We start from the raw sequence: 15644 nt of genomic DNA on the forward strand, positions 1-15644 counted from the left end.
TTCATTTTGTTTTGTTTGTGACTTTGAGTGAGTTTTTAAAATACTTATTCTTTTAGTTATTAACTTAAACTCTAAACATTATTTTAAAAGTTATGTTTCCTACCATGAAATTTTAGAAATCATGTTATTTCATCTTAAAGCACAAGGGGGAGATGTAGTATACTACTAAATAAGGCCATTCTAATTTTAGTGTTTACTAGGATTTTAACAGCTCATTTCAGTGTCCCTTCGGATCTAATCTTTTAGTTAATTTTTCTTGTTTAATATATTTATGCTGCTTTTCTATACTTAAGCTTATTTTTGCAATATAGTGATTTTAATTTTTAGTTAACAAAAAGCCAAATGAATAGCTTGCCATTATTGTATAAACTAGTTCCTGTAGTTTATTATTGTATAGACTAGTTTGTATAGAAATAGCTAATATAAGCCTGATGTCAGTGGCTCATGTCTGTAATCCTAGCTACTTAGGAGCCTAAGATCTTAGGATCATGCTTCAAAGCTAGCTTGGGCCCTAAAGTCCATGAGACGCTTACCTCCAATTAACTACTAGAAAACTGGAAGTGTTGCTGTGACTCAAGTGGTAGAGCTGTGGTGTTGAGCTGAAAAGCTCAGAGACAACTCCTGTTCCCACGGTTCAAGCCATGCAACCGACAAAAAAAACAAAACAAAACTCCTATACCGTAGAAGTTGTATACTTACCAAATATGATCTAACCAGCCCATCTGTATAGTGGGGCCAGTCTACTTTAAAAAATTTTTAAATACTTATATAGCATTGAAAAGTTGTTTTTAAAATGTTGACTACTTTGTTTTATAATGGAAAGTATATTTTCTTTGAATAATTTTGGTGTGAATTGAGGACTTATGCTGAATAATTTTGGTGTAAATTGAGTTTTGCATGTTTATCAAGTCACAAGGATGGCCAGATCTTATAAGAACATGTATTACTACATTTAAATTGCATTGTTATTAAGCAAAATTGGTCTAAATCAGCTGTCATACAGTATCTTGATTTTCACATTCATGTGTAGGAACTGTGGCAATGAAGAAGTAAATGCTATTTCACAAGTTTTGATAAAATCTGATCATACATGGATTTTTTTTTTTTGGTGGGGTGGGATTCACTGGGTAGTATGTGGGCAGTCCCTTTCTATTGAAAATACAAATGCTTACCAGAATCTGAATGCAAATTGTCTAGGGAAGATGAAAAATCCGGATTTTAGTGTGTGGGATGGGAGGTAGTACTTGACTTCTCTAAACAATAGCCTCAGCATTGGTATATGTGAAACAATGTTGCTTAATAGTGTTAGATTCTTGAAATTGATTGCCTACAAAAATGAGCAAAAGGAATGACTTTCAGAATTTGTAAAAGGAAAAGCATTGATGAAAGAAATGTCTGGTAATTAAAATCTTGTAAAATTAGTGGATCTGATCTTTGGTGACCCCTTAAAGTTGGCTGGGGTTTAAACAAAGAAAAACAAAAAAATAAGACTCTGGAAATGAAGCCTGCTCATCTCTAGTTTTTCAGAAGGTTTTTGGGTGATTTTAATATGTGGACAGAGTTGAGACTTTTGTGTAACTGATAACCTCAGCCAAAAACTACAGATGTAAATAAATGCTGCTTATGTGAGTAGCTTATTAAGTGTGCTCACATTTTGTAGTTATAAAGGACTGGGAAATAATATAATACTATATAATTGTACAAGATAATGGGCTTTGTTGTGATATTTTTGTATGTGTACATAATATGCTTCGGTTGTATTGATCTTTCCCTGTTCTCTTTTTCCTTATACCTTACCACTTGTTCCTTTTGTTGTTCTTAGTAGTCTTTCAGGAAATTTTTTTTTTTTTTTGTCAAATTGTGGTGCTAGAAGTCAGGGCCTGGGCCCTATCTCTGACCTCTTGATCAAGGTTAGTGCTCTACTACTTTGAGCTACAGTTCTACTTCTGGTGTTTGAGTAGTTGGAGAGAAGAGTCTCACAGAAACTTTTCTGCCTGGGCTGGCTTTGAATCATGATCATCAGCTCTCAAGCCTCCTGAGTAGCTAAAATTACAGGCAAAAGCCTGTAATGTCCAGCTAGGAAATAATTTTTAAGAATTGAATTTCTTTTTTTTTGTGCCAGTCCTGGGCTTGAGCTCAGGGCCTGAACACTGTCCTTGGACTTTCTCAAGGCTAGAGCTCTACCACTTGAGCCTCAGCACCACTTCTGGCTTTTTTCTATGTATGTGGTACCGAGGAATCGAACCCGGGTCTTCATGCATGCTAGGCAAGCACTTTAACCACTAGGCCAAACTCCCGGCCCCTGAATTTCTTGATTATCTTTTTTTTGTTGTTTATTGCAACTTTTTTTCCTCAGAGAAAAATATTTTTTCACCTTCAAGCCTTCCCATTTTTTTTGCAATTTTTTTTATTGTGATTAATAGAATGGTTACATTATATTCACCAGATAGAAGATGCATAACTTCACAAACATTGATACTCTTTCTTATGACATGGTCCAGATTCCCCCCCCCCATTTAATTTCCCTCCTTCCCTATCCAATTTCAAATAACCAATTAAGCACATATAAAATATATCAGATAACAAGGTGAAATACTGTAACAATATGAGATAACCAAGGGATGGCAAAGGAGGTGAGAGATAACATAGTACATTAAGGACAACAATCACTCATTATATGGCTTTTGTTTCCTTATCCTGGGGGTGCTTACATTTAGTGTCATACTATTTGGCCTTATGTCTCTAGATTTTGTTCTATTGTAAATCTCTGCTAAGAGAGCCCAAGGTTTCTACTGGTTATGACAAATGAGGGAGACTATTGGGCCTATGTTCCTTTGAGTCTGGCTTACTTCACTTAATATGATTTTTTTTCTAAGACTTTCCATTTCTTTTTTTTCTTTTCTTTTCTTTTTTTTTTTTTTGCCAGTCCTGGGCTTGAGCTCAGGGCCTGAGCACTGTCCTTGGACTTTCTCAAGGCTAGAGCTCTACCACTTGAGCCTCAGCACCACTTCCGGCTTTTTTTCTATGTATGTGGTACCAAGGAATCAAACTTGGGTCTTCATGCATGCTAGGCAAGCACTCTACCACTAGGCCAAACTCCCAGCCCAAAGTCTTTCCATTTCTTTACAAATGGGGCAATGTTGTTCTTTCTGAAGGCAGCATAGAATTCCATTGTGTATAAATACCACATCTTGTTGATCCACTCATCAACTGAGGGACATCTGGGTTGGTTCCATATCTTTGCTATGGTAAATAGTGCTGCAAGCCTTCCCATTTTTTTACTGTGAACTTTCTTCTTGTTTCCATGAGTCACAAAGGGAACTCGGAAAAAAATGGGATATAGACCATTAAAAAATGGGTTGCAAAGACTTAACCCTTTTTTTTAACTAGATGTTTCATAAGTATATCTAATATAAATGTTTCATAACTTTATTGCTCAATCCTTTATCAGATTAAATATTTTAAAAACGCTTTTTCTCAGAGCAATAAATTGTCATCATATTCTGGCTGGAAACCCAATGTCATGTTCTTGATATTAATCCTTTCTAAGACATATGGAATGTTACTGAACTGTTTTATTCTCATTTTCTATTCAGTTTTCCTATTTACATTTGTTGGAGATAATTTTTACATGTATTTACTGTAAGGTCTGCTGAAAGGAAAATCCACGCAGTTCAGGAGAAGGGGGTTTATTGTGTGAGGAAAGAGCAGACTCCTGCCATCTAAGATGGAGTCAGGCGAGCAAGAGAGCTTAGGGAGGGAAGTGAGAGATTATATAGGGGGAGGGGAATAGACACAGTGGAAGTGGATCTGATCTCAGAGGATGGGGAAATACCTCAGTGGGGACCTCCCACTGCCCCCAGGCATTTCAGTTGCTAGGGTTACAGGTGCTGGGCCAGGATTTCCAGGGTGCAGAGCGGGAGAGAGCCAAGGGAAGAAGTCATTTCTTCCAGTCGGACCTAACATTTACTGACATTGTAAGCTCGTTAGAATTAATTTTGCTTACATTTATGTATTTATTGTCGGTTGTAGGGCTTGAACTCTGGGCCTGGCATTGTCCCTCAGCTCTTCAGTTCAAGGATAGCACTCTTCATGTTTTCTGGTGGTTAATTGGAGATAACGAGTCTCAGGGCCTTTTGTGCTTGGACTGGCTTTGAACCAGGGTCCTCAGATCTCTGCCTCCTGAGTAGCTAGGAGGCTACTGGCGCCTGGCCTTATTTTTATTTTAAAGGGTATTTTGAATTAATTCTTGGCTTCCCTTAGTTTTTCTTTGTAACTATTTCTGTTTTTAGATATCTTTTGTAAGCAGACTAATTTGCAGATTATTTTTATGTTGACTTGGCATAATAGGTTATCAACTCATATAAGTACATCTTTGAGTATCCCTAATGTATATTAGTCCTAGCACTGGATGTATACTGGTGAACAAAAAATGTGTATCTTTGGGCCAGAAATGTGGCCTAGTGGTAGAGTGTTTGGTTAGTATTCATGAAGCTCTGGGTTCGATTCCCTAGTACCACTTACATAGAAAAAGCTGGAAGTGGTGCTGTGGCTCAAGTGTTAGCATGCCAGTCTTGAGAAGCCAAAGGACAATGCCTAGGCTCTCACTTCAAGCCCTAGGACTGGCAAAAAAAAAACTTTATTTTTATCTTCTTATGAAGCTGGTAGTAGAAGGACTTGTAGAATAGACTTGTAATGTTTCACCTTTTTGAGGGCTTTAAGTGAGGAAATGAGGCAATTTCTTTTATATGTAGTATGTATCTTCCATTAATAAGGTACCACATATATAGAAAAAAAAAGCCAGAAGTGGTACTGAGGCTCAAGTGGTAGAGCTCTAGCTTTGAGAAAGTTCAAGGACAGTGCTCAGGCCCTGAGCTTAAGCGCAGGACTAGGGGGGAAATGTGCTCAGGCCCTGAGCTTAAGCGCAGGACTGGGGGGGAAATATATATATATATATATATATATATATATACTATATATATATACTATATATATAGTATATGTAAGGTATATATATATACTATATATATATATACTCTTAAAATGCACAAATAATTCATATAGTCTGCAGTTACTTAATGTTTTTCTTAGGGTTTTCTTGCATAATTTAGATTAAATGCTCTGTACAAGTAAGGACTTTAGAAACATTCTCTAGTTTTTCATTATTGTGTTTCTATGAAATATTTTTAGTCTTTGCAAATAAGCTAGTATATGTATAGGTAGTTCAACTATACTCACTTTCACTTTTTTTTTTTTTTTTGCCAGTCCTGGGCTTGAGCTCAAGGCCTGAGCACTGTCTTTGGACTTTCTCAAGGCTAGAGCTCTACCACTTGAGCCTCAGCACCACTTCCGGCTTTTTTCTATATGTGGTACCGAGGAATCGAACCCGGGTCTTCATGCATGCTAGGCAAGCACTTTAACCATTAGGCCAAACTCCCGGCCCCCTTTTTTTTTTCTTTTGTTAGTCCTGGGGCTTAAACTCAGGCCTGAGAACTGTCCCTGAATTATTTTTTTTTGCTCAAGGCCAGCACTCTACCACTTGAGCTACAGTACCACTTCTGGCCTTTTCTGTGTATGTGGTACTGCGGAATCTAATCCAGGGCTTTGGCATGCTAGGCAAGCACTCTATCATTAAGCCACATTCCCAGCCCCTACACTCACTCTTGAATTATTCATAAATAAGTTTAGCATTCTAGGAATGTTCTCACTTTGATATATGACATATAGTGATGTTAAAAGGTCTGAATATTTTGTAACTATACTTCTGATTTGAATTTAGTCATCTTAATTCCTCTGTTCTTTTTTGAGGGTGGGATGGGGAATGTTTATACTTTAGTGTTATTTATTTATCTTTAATTGTGGTTGTCTTCATTATAAACGTAGTCTCTTAAAAATAAAGTGATAGGGAAGTGGTGCTGTGGCTCAAGCGTTAGAGCACTACCTTTGAGCCGAAAAGCTCTGGGAGAGGACCTGGGTTCAAGCCCATAGAGCAAAACCTAGATACATAAGGCCATATAGGATGATGCTAAATGAAAGGACCTCTAGGATATAGAAACAAAAGCCATATAATGAGTGATTGTTGTCCTTAATGTACTATGTTATCTCTCATCTCTTTTGCTATAGCTTGATTATCTCATATTGTTACAGTATTTTACCTGGTTATCTGATATAGTGAATGTGTTTATTTGATTATTTGAAATAGGATAGGGAAGGGGTGAAAGCAAGATGAGGGGTGGTAGAGGTGGGGGATGGAAATGGGGCCAAGACATGAGAGAGGGTATCAGTGTTTGTGAAGTAATGCACCTTCTATCTGGTGAATAAATATAATGTAACCCTTCTATTAATTATAATAAAATATATGAAAAATAAATTAAAAATGAATGAAATAAAGTGAGATGGTATTAAGTGAAGTAAGCCAGACTCAAAGGAACATAGGCTCAATGGTTTCTCTCGTTTGTCATAATTAGTATAAACCTTGAACTCTCCTAGCAGAGGATTATAATAGGGCAAAACCTAGATACATAAGGCCATATAGGATGAGGTTAAATGAAAGGACCTCCAGGGTATGGAAACAAGAGCCATATAATGTGTGATTGTTGTTCTTAATGTACTGTTATTTCTCATCTCTTTTGTTGTCCCTTGGTTATTCTCATTGTCACAGTATCTTACCTTGTTATCTGGTATATTGTATATATGTTTATTTGATATAGGAAAGGGAAGGGGGGAAAACAAGAAGAGGGGCGGGGGGAGAGGGGAGAGAAAGGGGGACCAAAACATGAGAAGGGGTATCATTGTGTATGAAATAATGTGAATATAATATAACCCTTGTATTAATTACAAAAAAAGAGCGAGATGGTATTCTCAAGAGAATTACACTGTTAGTGGGAAAGATGTACTTTGAGTTAGTGGGAAAGGTGGACATTTATTGATTATTAAATACTTGGTTTGTACTAGTTTGTTAACAAGAACTTTCTATTAATTTTAGAATAATGTTGGGAGGTAAGTATACTTATCTCCACTATATAGATGAAGGAGCTAAGACTCACTGAGCTTCCATTATTTTCCCTAGAGCATCTATCTAATAAGATGGTAGTCTCGTAATTTGGATCCAGCCAACCTATTTCAAAGCCATAGTTGTTTTGGGGCTTATATTTTACGCAGGGAAAACATTTTTCCCTGAAATTGTACATAGTACATAGTTATTTTTAATCCATTCTGTTTAGGAAAAATTTTAATTCAGGTGGAAGGTATACTGCTATACTGATCCCTTGGTTTCAACGTATTTCTCTTAGGCAGTCATGAAGAGCATTGTTAGTACCTTTTAAAAAGGTGAACAAAAATATTTTGCCCCATTTTCTTGTTTTTAAGATGCTCCAAGTCATAAAAATGGGAAAAGCAAATGGTCATTCCTGTTCAGTTTGACAGACCTGAAATCAATCAAGCAAAACAAAGAGGGTATGGGCTGGTCCTATTTGCTATTCTGTCTAAAGGATGACGTCGTTCTCCCTGCTCTGCATTTTCATCAAGGAGATAGCAAACTACTGATTGAATCTCTTGAAAAATATGTGGTATTGTGTGAGTAAGTATCAGATTATTTTCTACTTATTAAAACTGGATTGCTTTATTAATCCAAGGGCAAACTAAGTTTGTCATTATCAGTAACCTATGTACATAGTATGAGGGTATAAGCAAATTTTTTTTTTCCCGGATCAGTGATTAAATAAAATTTTGCCATTTTAATATTTAAATGTGAGACTATTGATCTTATTTGTAGTTTAAAAAGAGTAGTCCAATATTTTTATACCATTAGTAATTTACTGACTAACCTTTATTATATATTTTCTGTTACGTATACAGTTTTAAGTATACAGCTTTATTTATAAGGTTAGAACATTAAATGAGGAAACTGTGTACCTTTATAAAATTACAAGTTGGAAGACAGGCCTTTTGACCTTCCAAAAGTATTGTTTCATTTATTTACCTGTACATATTTATACACACATTCCCTTTCTTGCTGTCATGATCAACAAAGACCTTCTGGGTATGTTTACTTTCCAAACACTGTTTAGTTGTTGGATACTCAATTCTGAACAAAATAAGCATGTCCCAGAATCCTTGAGAATTTATGATCTTTTGAGGAAAACAAGTAAATGACAGTTTGAACTCAAGGACTAAGATGGAGGAAGGTCAGTGCAGATACTTTGAGTGCTCCCAGAAAGGGAGGAAAAGTACCTAGTTTAAACTAGAAGGTAAGAATAAAGGATGGTGTTTCTGGAAGTAACATGTAAATTGAAACCTATCAATTGGTGAACTGTTAGCATGAAAGGGAAGAATATATTTAAAGAAAAAAGATTTTAGATGGAGGGAAGAATACAAACAGAATATGATTACAGAACAAAATAATTCACTGCTGTAGGTCTGTAAAGTGTGGGGAAGGGTGAGTACCAAAATTAAAGATGAGGCTAAACACAGAAATGGAGGGACAAAGGCTGAACAAATGCAGCAATGATACTCACTAGATACTATGTTGAAAATGAACTATACAACTTGTGGGTGAGAATGGGAGGGAAAATCTGTGAGAGAGCAACGGAAAGGGTGACATTGTCCAAAAAGAAATGTACTCATTACCTGACTTAAAAAATGGTAACCCCTATATACATCATCTTTATAATAAAACAGTTTAAAAAAAATACGAGACCAAAGAGATAAGTAAAGCCCAAAGTACAAAGCATTTTATAAGTCTTGGCAGTAGGTGGTTGTAGTCATTTAGATAAGATGAAAGTGGCCCATATTGGAGGCCCATACAGTCAAGATCAGTTGGTTAACAATGAATTGATTGAATATGTAGAGGTGAGAATGGACTGGATAAGGTTTTTGCTTTAGGAGAACTGCAGAAAATGATGATTAACTTCAATAATATTCTTACTTTAGAGTTAACACCTTCTCTACATTTAAATTATATAAGGTTGAGAATGACCCAAAAAGGTGGAAGGTTTTAATGATTTTTCTTCTGGCATAAAGTTCTTTATGATGTTGCTTTCTGGATGGTATTAGGCATGCTGTTTGATATCAGTAAGTATAAGAGAAACCTGTTGGAGACATCTAGGTTTTTAATCTTGATGGGAAAAACTGTGAATAGGCTACTGTTGAGGAAGTTACGTGGATTTTAGGATATCAGTGTCATGACTGGTATGAGTATTTTAGTGCAAGAGCAAGCAGTATCGTAACATAACACAAAAAAGAGCTCATTTACTACAAGTTCATTGAGGAAATCATAGTGATTAGGATAAGAGAAATGTGATCATCCCTGTATACTCGTTAGTGAAGAGAAGAAGAAAATTAGAAGAAAAGGCTTATTTTTCAGGAGTACATTTTAAATATTCTAGACTGTCAGGCACTTCAGAGATAACCAGTGTAATGAAATGGTCTGCGTGGAGGATGTGGAAGCTTAACCTGAAGCTGTTACTTAGCTTTTTTTTTTTTTTAAACAAGAAGTTTAAACAGTAATTTACCCCTATTTAAAGACAGATTGTCCTACATGTAACAGCTATGTACAAGAATTATAAAATTGCTTTGGTTTTACAGTGATAAATGAAAACATTAAAATTCTCCATTCAAATAAGGTATGCAAGGATTTTTGTTGTTTTCTTTTTTGTTAAAACAGTGAGAGCAAAATAACTTACTGAAATAAAAAGATAAAAGCTGAACGAGCATGCCACTAATGGAGAAGGGATATTTTTACAGAACCACTATTTTCTCCATCCCATCTCCATTTGATGTCAATCAAAATATACCATTGGCCAGTTAGTTAAAAAAAAAAAAAAAAAAGAGGGGCTGGGAGTTTGGCCTAGTGGTAGAGTGCCTGCCTAGCATGCATGAAGACCTGGGTTTAATTCCTTGGTACCACATATATAGGAAAAAGCCAGAAGTGGTGATGTGGCTCAAGTGGTAGAGCTCTAGTCTTGAGAAAGTCCAAGGACAGTGCTCAGGCCCTGAGCCCAAGCCCAGGACTAGCAAAAAAAAAAAAAAAAAAGGCATTATGCTTGTGCACATAGACCAGTTACTTTATGTACACTCAAGGAATGGGGAAGGGGAAAATGAAAGAATAGAGAAAACTATACTGTAGTAGTCAGAATGTGGCAGGATGTGGTGGAACCAAATTGCAGGTTTCTACATTGTTCTTGGTCTGTAAGAACAAAGTTCTGGAGCAAAGTAGCAGGTTCCCTTTTTTTAGTAGACACCTCCTGTCTGCTGCTGGAACACATCAATTGTATCTTCATCCTCCATTTCCAACTGTGCAGGTGTGTCTGTTTCATTGATTTGCTGCCCATCAAATTGGAATCTGTTCTGCCTCATTGACAAACCTTGTCATTCACAATAGGCTTTCATTAATTTACTATGTGGTGTATGCCTCTTAATCTTAAATTGCACCACAGAACCATTCTCACTTTTGACTCCTTCCTTCCTTGGGCTTTTCGTTGGCCATCGAGAGCACCTGAGTCTCCTTAGATGTCGCTTCGCAAAAGAGGTCCCTGGTCTACACTGAATGAGCATACAGGTAGCACCACAGCCTTTTTTTTTTTTTTTTTTTTTTGGCCAGTCCTGGGGCTTGAATTCAGGGACTGAGCACAACTACTTGAGGGACAGTACTACTTCCAGCTTTTTTAATGTATGTGGTACTAAGGAATTGAACCACCCAGGTCTTTGTGCATGCCAGGCAAGCAGTCTACCAGTTGGCCAAACTCCTGGCCCTGTCCTTTAGCTTTTTTGACCAAGGCTGATAATTTACCACTTGAGCCACAACTGTAGTTCCAACATTTTGGTGTTTGATTGGATATAAGAATCTCATGAACTTTTTGACTCTAGCTAGCTTTAAACCTTGATCTTCAGATCTCAGTCTCCTGAGTTGCTAGGATTTGGAGGCTTGAGCCACCAGTATCCAGATTTTTTTTTTTTGAGAGTGAATAATTTATTTTGAATAATTAGTCTTTTTTTTTTTTTTGTGGGTCATAGGGCTTGAACTCGGCCTGGGTGTTGTCCTTGAGCTTTCAGTTCAAGGCTACCACCTTACCCTTGAGCCAAGCCCCACTTCCCATTTTCTAGAGGTTAATTGGAGATAAGATTCTCAAGTCATTTTGTGCCAGACTGGCTTTGAACCTTGATCTTCAGATCTCAGCCTTCAGCGTAGTTAGGATTATAGGTGTGAGCCACTGTGCCTGCCCTTTCATGATCATTTTTAAATTTAGATTTTAAAGAAATAATTTGATACAATTTACTGTTAGAAACAATCGCAGATTAGAAACAATCACAGCATCAGCAATGCTTTGGTAGGGAAAATGCTTGTTCCTATATTAGCTTCTTTTGTTTTCTGAAAAAGCATAAAAATGGGTCCATTACAAAAAAAGTCTCTTAAGGGACCGGGAGTTTGGCCTAGTGGTTAAAGTGCTTGCCTAGCATGCATGAAGACCCGGGTTCGATTCCTCGGTACCACATGCATAGAAAAAAGCCGGGAGTGGTGCTGAGGCTCAAGTGGTAGAGCTCTAGCCTTGAGAAAGTCCAAGGACAGTGCTCAGGCCTTGAGCTCAAGCCCAGGACTGGCAAAAAAAAAAAAAAAAGTCTCAAGGAAATCCATAGATCTTTATTTTCACCACCCCTGAAAATGTTCAAAACAATGTATTAAGTGAAAATTGAGTATTTTCCTCAATGCCTAATGACTCAACCTTAGTTTCTTTTAAAAAGCCAACTGGCTTAAAAAGCCAACTGGCTTATTAACTATGATCGTCTCTTTAGATTTAGTGTTATTTGTAACCATGTAAGAATAAGATCCTGTTTCAGATTTCATATCCTGTCTGGCATCACTGTTGCATCCTGTTCTGTTAGAATTGAGAAGAGATAAATGTTATTAAAGATCTTGTCTCAGACATTTATAATAACTATAGAGGTGTAGAGCAGCAAAGTAACATTTAATTTTTATTTTAAGCACAAAAGAGTTGTAGATTGATTCCAACTGGCATACTAGGTCATAAAACTCATCAATTAGAAAAAAAAGACTGGATAATTAGTCTGACTTGTATAGTCTGACTTGAAATTTCCAAACTTATCTATCTGGAAAGCATGTTACTCAACTAAGAATTATGGAGAAAGAGATTAAACAAGAAAACAAAAAACATACTGTTGTCTGAACTGAACATAAAAATCATGTTAACAGTATTTATATACTATGTATGTAGTTATGGTTACCATGGTTAATGATCATTAGCACATAATTGTATCTCATATTTGTAACATTTTGTATTGTAATTCTACCAAGCTGTGGAATAAATTTGGAATCCATTTACAAGGAAGACATAGTTGAATGTCTGTATTTTATGAATTGTGTAGCTTGATTTTGTTATTTAATAAAGGGAAATATGATACTTTCCTACTATAATTCTAAATAATTTACGCTTATTCCAATATAAGCACCTTGCATTTATCTGGAATAAAAACAAACTTTGTATTTGTTTTTTTGTTTCATAACTTTTTAAAAGTTAGCATTTATTAGCAGTGTTTCATGTTTTATGTAGTTTTGGAACTCATTTAAACGGTCATTAAATATTTGCTATTAATATATTCATGGGAAATTTATAGAACTGGACATTAAGAAATTTTGGTTAGTAATTATTTAGGAAAACTGTGCATTGGTGATTAAGTAGTAATGATGCTTTGTGCTAGTATTTTCTATAAATCCCTTTTGTCTTCACAGATCTCCACAAGATAAAAGAACACTTCTTGTGAATTGTCAGAATAAGAGTCTTTCACAGTCTTTTGAAAATCTTCTTGATGAGCCAGCGTATGGCTTAATACAAGTATGTTTCTTAAATCCATCTTGTACTAGTCTATTAATTTGACTCATTTAGATATTCCCTACTCATTGCCATCTTAGTGTAGACTATATGTATATGTAATCCTTAGCTATACTCTATAGTTTTATAGAAATAACACATTTTATATTTGCAGGTCCTAGAAAACTTCTTGCTTTATAATTATTGTAAAAGCAAGTTTTTTCCCCCATATCATGATACTGCAATTACACCGCAGTAGATTTTGATTATACTTCATTTAGGTAAAGAGTTGGGTAGGTAAATCACTGAATTAATTGATTAGAAAAAAAATCTGGTTCTAAAAAAACCCATCTGGTTCTAATTTTTATTTTCTACTTAAATAGGTTAAACAGGATGAAGGTAGGATATATCTAATTTCCCTAGAAGTGCTTTAGTATGTCTTGTATTTGGGTAAAATATACAGTAAATGTGAACAGAATTTCACTCACATTACTATGTAAACTAGTAATATGATTGTTTATTCATGTGTTCATGTAACAGATGTTTGAGTGCTTACTGTAGCTTAGGCTTTTTTCCTCCTTGGATTTGAAGATGTAAAGATTAATAAAATAAGGAGATTTTTAGTAAGGAGGACAGGTAAGCTAAGCACTTTAAAAAAAATGTGGAGAAAACTTTTCTTATGGAAACAACCAGTAGCTCTTTTTTTATTTGTTTTTTTGGGTCAGTTGTGGGGCTTGGACTCTGGGCCTGGGTGCTGTCCCTGAGCTCTGCAGTTCAAGGCTACTCCCCTACCCCTTGAGCCACAATGCCATTTCTGGTTTTCTAGTCATTAATTGGAGATGAGTCTGACTGACTTTAGTGCCCCAGCTGGCTTTGAACCTTGAGCTTCAGATCTCAGCCTCCTGCGTAGCTAGGACTACAGGTGTGAGCCACCATGGGCACCCAGCCTGGGCACTGTTTTGGACTTTTTTTTTTTTTGCTCAAGGCTAGCATTCTATCTCTTGAGCTACAGCACCACTTCCACGTTCTCTGTGTAAGTGGTTGGTACCAAGGAATTGAACCCAGGGCTTCATGCATGCTAGGCGAGCACTCTGTTACAAAGGTATGCTCCCAGCCCACCAGTAGTTATTTTTGTACATATGAATCCTATTGCTGTAGAATACTGTAGAAAAACTATGGAAGAATTGTTAAAAAACAAAAACAAAAGCAAAAAATACCAACTTGCTGCTGTTTTCCAAAACTACTGCCTTTCAGAATAGAATTGTTCCAGAACAATTTATATTGTTTTGCCTGATTTTTACTATTAATATGACTAGATTAATATGCCAGGTATTATTTAGATATTGCATTTAAACTTGGCTATTAAATATTTTGTGTTCTGTTAGTGTGGAAGTACACACTTCAAAAATATTTCTTTTTGTGAAGACAGGACTGCTTCATAGAAGAAAGCTGTTGTGGGCCATTCACCACTGGGAAGTAAGCACTGCACACATTTCTGATGTATGCAGATTGAATGAAGCCTGCAAATCATTAGTAATTCAATTAGTAGCATTAGCTTTCCATTTATTTTGCTATTTTAAATGAATGAAAGGGTTAGCTTAAAAAAATTAAAATTTTCTTCCAAGAAAAAAAAATTTAATGTTTTATAGTTTTGATTCCTTCTCCTTTTAAAGAGCTTTGTTTTGACCTACCTTAAGATATTTTTATTCTTTAGTTGAATTAATAATGCTGATATTTATCTTTCTACTACATAGAAAATAAAAAAGGATCCATATACCGCAACTATGGTAGGATTTTCCAAAGTTACAAACTACATTTTTGACAGTTTGAGGGGCATTGATCCTACTACACAACACCGACCAGCTTCAGAAATGGCAGATTTCCTTAGTGATGCAATTCCAGGACTAAAGATAAATCAACAAGAAGAACCAGGATTTGAAGTCATCACAAGAGTGAGTAGAGATTTACATTAGCATAGCTTTTGTATTTTCATAGATTATAGTTTTGGTCATATCTGCCTCTTTCAGATAACTTATTCCATGCAGCTTTTCTTTGGATAACATAGCTAACATATCTGCTTGTCTATGGTGAAATTCTTGGTTTATTCTCTATCTTATGCTTTTTTATTTATATCTCTTTTCTTTGGTTACATTTTGATAATGATGAAAACTTTGTTTTATTAAGTGCCGTGGAGTGAATGGTGAGCTTTTTTTGGGCCTTATGTCTCTTAGGTTTATTTTGATTTTCATGTTTTTCTCTTGAGGCTTTAGTAGACTGGTCATGACACAGCTTTAAGGCCTTTTATTATTATGTGAATCTTTGCTAAATAAGATAGATTTTTGGCCTTGTATTATGATACATCTTTATTTTTAAGACTTTTGATGCTACAGTTCTAGACCTTCCCATAGTCAGAAAATTATAAATACCTAAATTGTGGTACTTATTTGAAAGTCCAAATGGTATTTTTTTTTTTTTTTATTTTGCTAGTCCTGGGGTTTGAACTCAGGGCCTGGGCACTGTCCTTGGGCTTTTTTTTTCCTCAAGGTTAGCACTCTACCACCTGAGCCACAGCACTACTTCTGGCCTTTTCTGTGTATGTAGTACTGAGGAATCAAACCCAGGGTTTCATGTATGCTTGACGAAGACTCTGCCACTAGTTCATGATCCCCCTGAATGGTATTTTTAAATTAGCAGTATCTATAGATTGAATGGTAGATAAATTAGCAGTATCTATAGATTGAATTGTAGAAATTGAGCAAAACAATTGTAGAAATTGCCAAGTAGAGCTATTAGGTCATGAATCCTAAGAATTAACAAACT

At 35.8% G+C, this 15644-nt stretch overlaps 1 protein-coding gene and 1 pseudogene across 1 annotated transcript in view; one reads left to right on the forward strand and one right to left on the reverse strand.

Moving 5' to 3' along the window:
- Tbc1d15 (TBC1 domain family member 15) overlaps positions 1–15644 on the forward strand; it is a 58775-nt gene that overhangs the window by 16361 nt on the left and 26770 nt on the right. The window contains exons 5-7 of the mRNA XM_090328260.1: positions 7369–7579; positions 12746–12848; positions 14579–14776. Of these exons, the coding sequence (XP_090184386.1) occupies positions 7369–7579; positions 12746–12848; positions 14579–14776 (512 nt within the window). The remainder of the gene's footprint in view (positions 1–7368; positions 7580–12745; positions 12849–14578; positions 14777–15644) is intronic.
- Positions 10192–10486, reverse strand: LOC150067227 (small ubiquitin-related modifier 2 pseudogene; annotated as a pseudogene).

Source organism: Megascapheus bottae, chromosome 2 (genome assembly GCF_031878675.1).
Source record: "Megascapheus bottae isolate mThoBot1 chromosome 2, mThoBot2.hap1, whole genome shotgun sequence".
Classification (NCBI taxonomy): domain Eukaryota; kingdom Metazoa; phylum Chordata; class Mammalia; order Rodentia; family Geomyidae; genus Megascapheus; species Megascapheus bottae.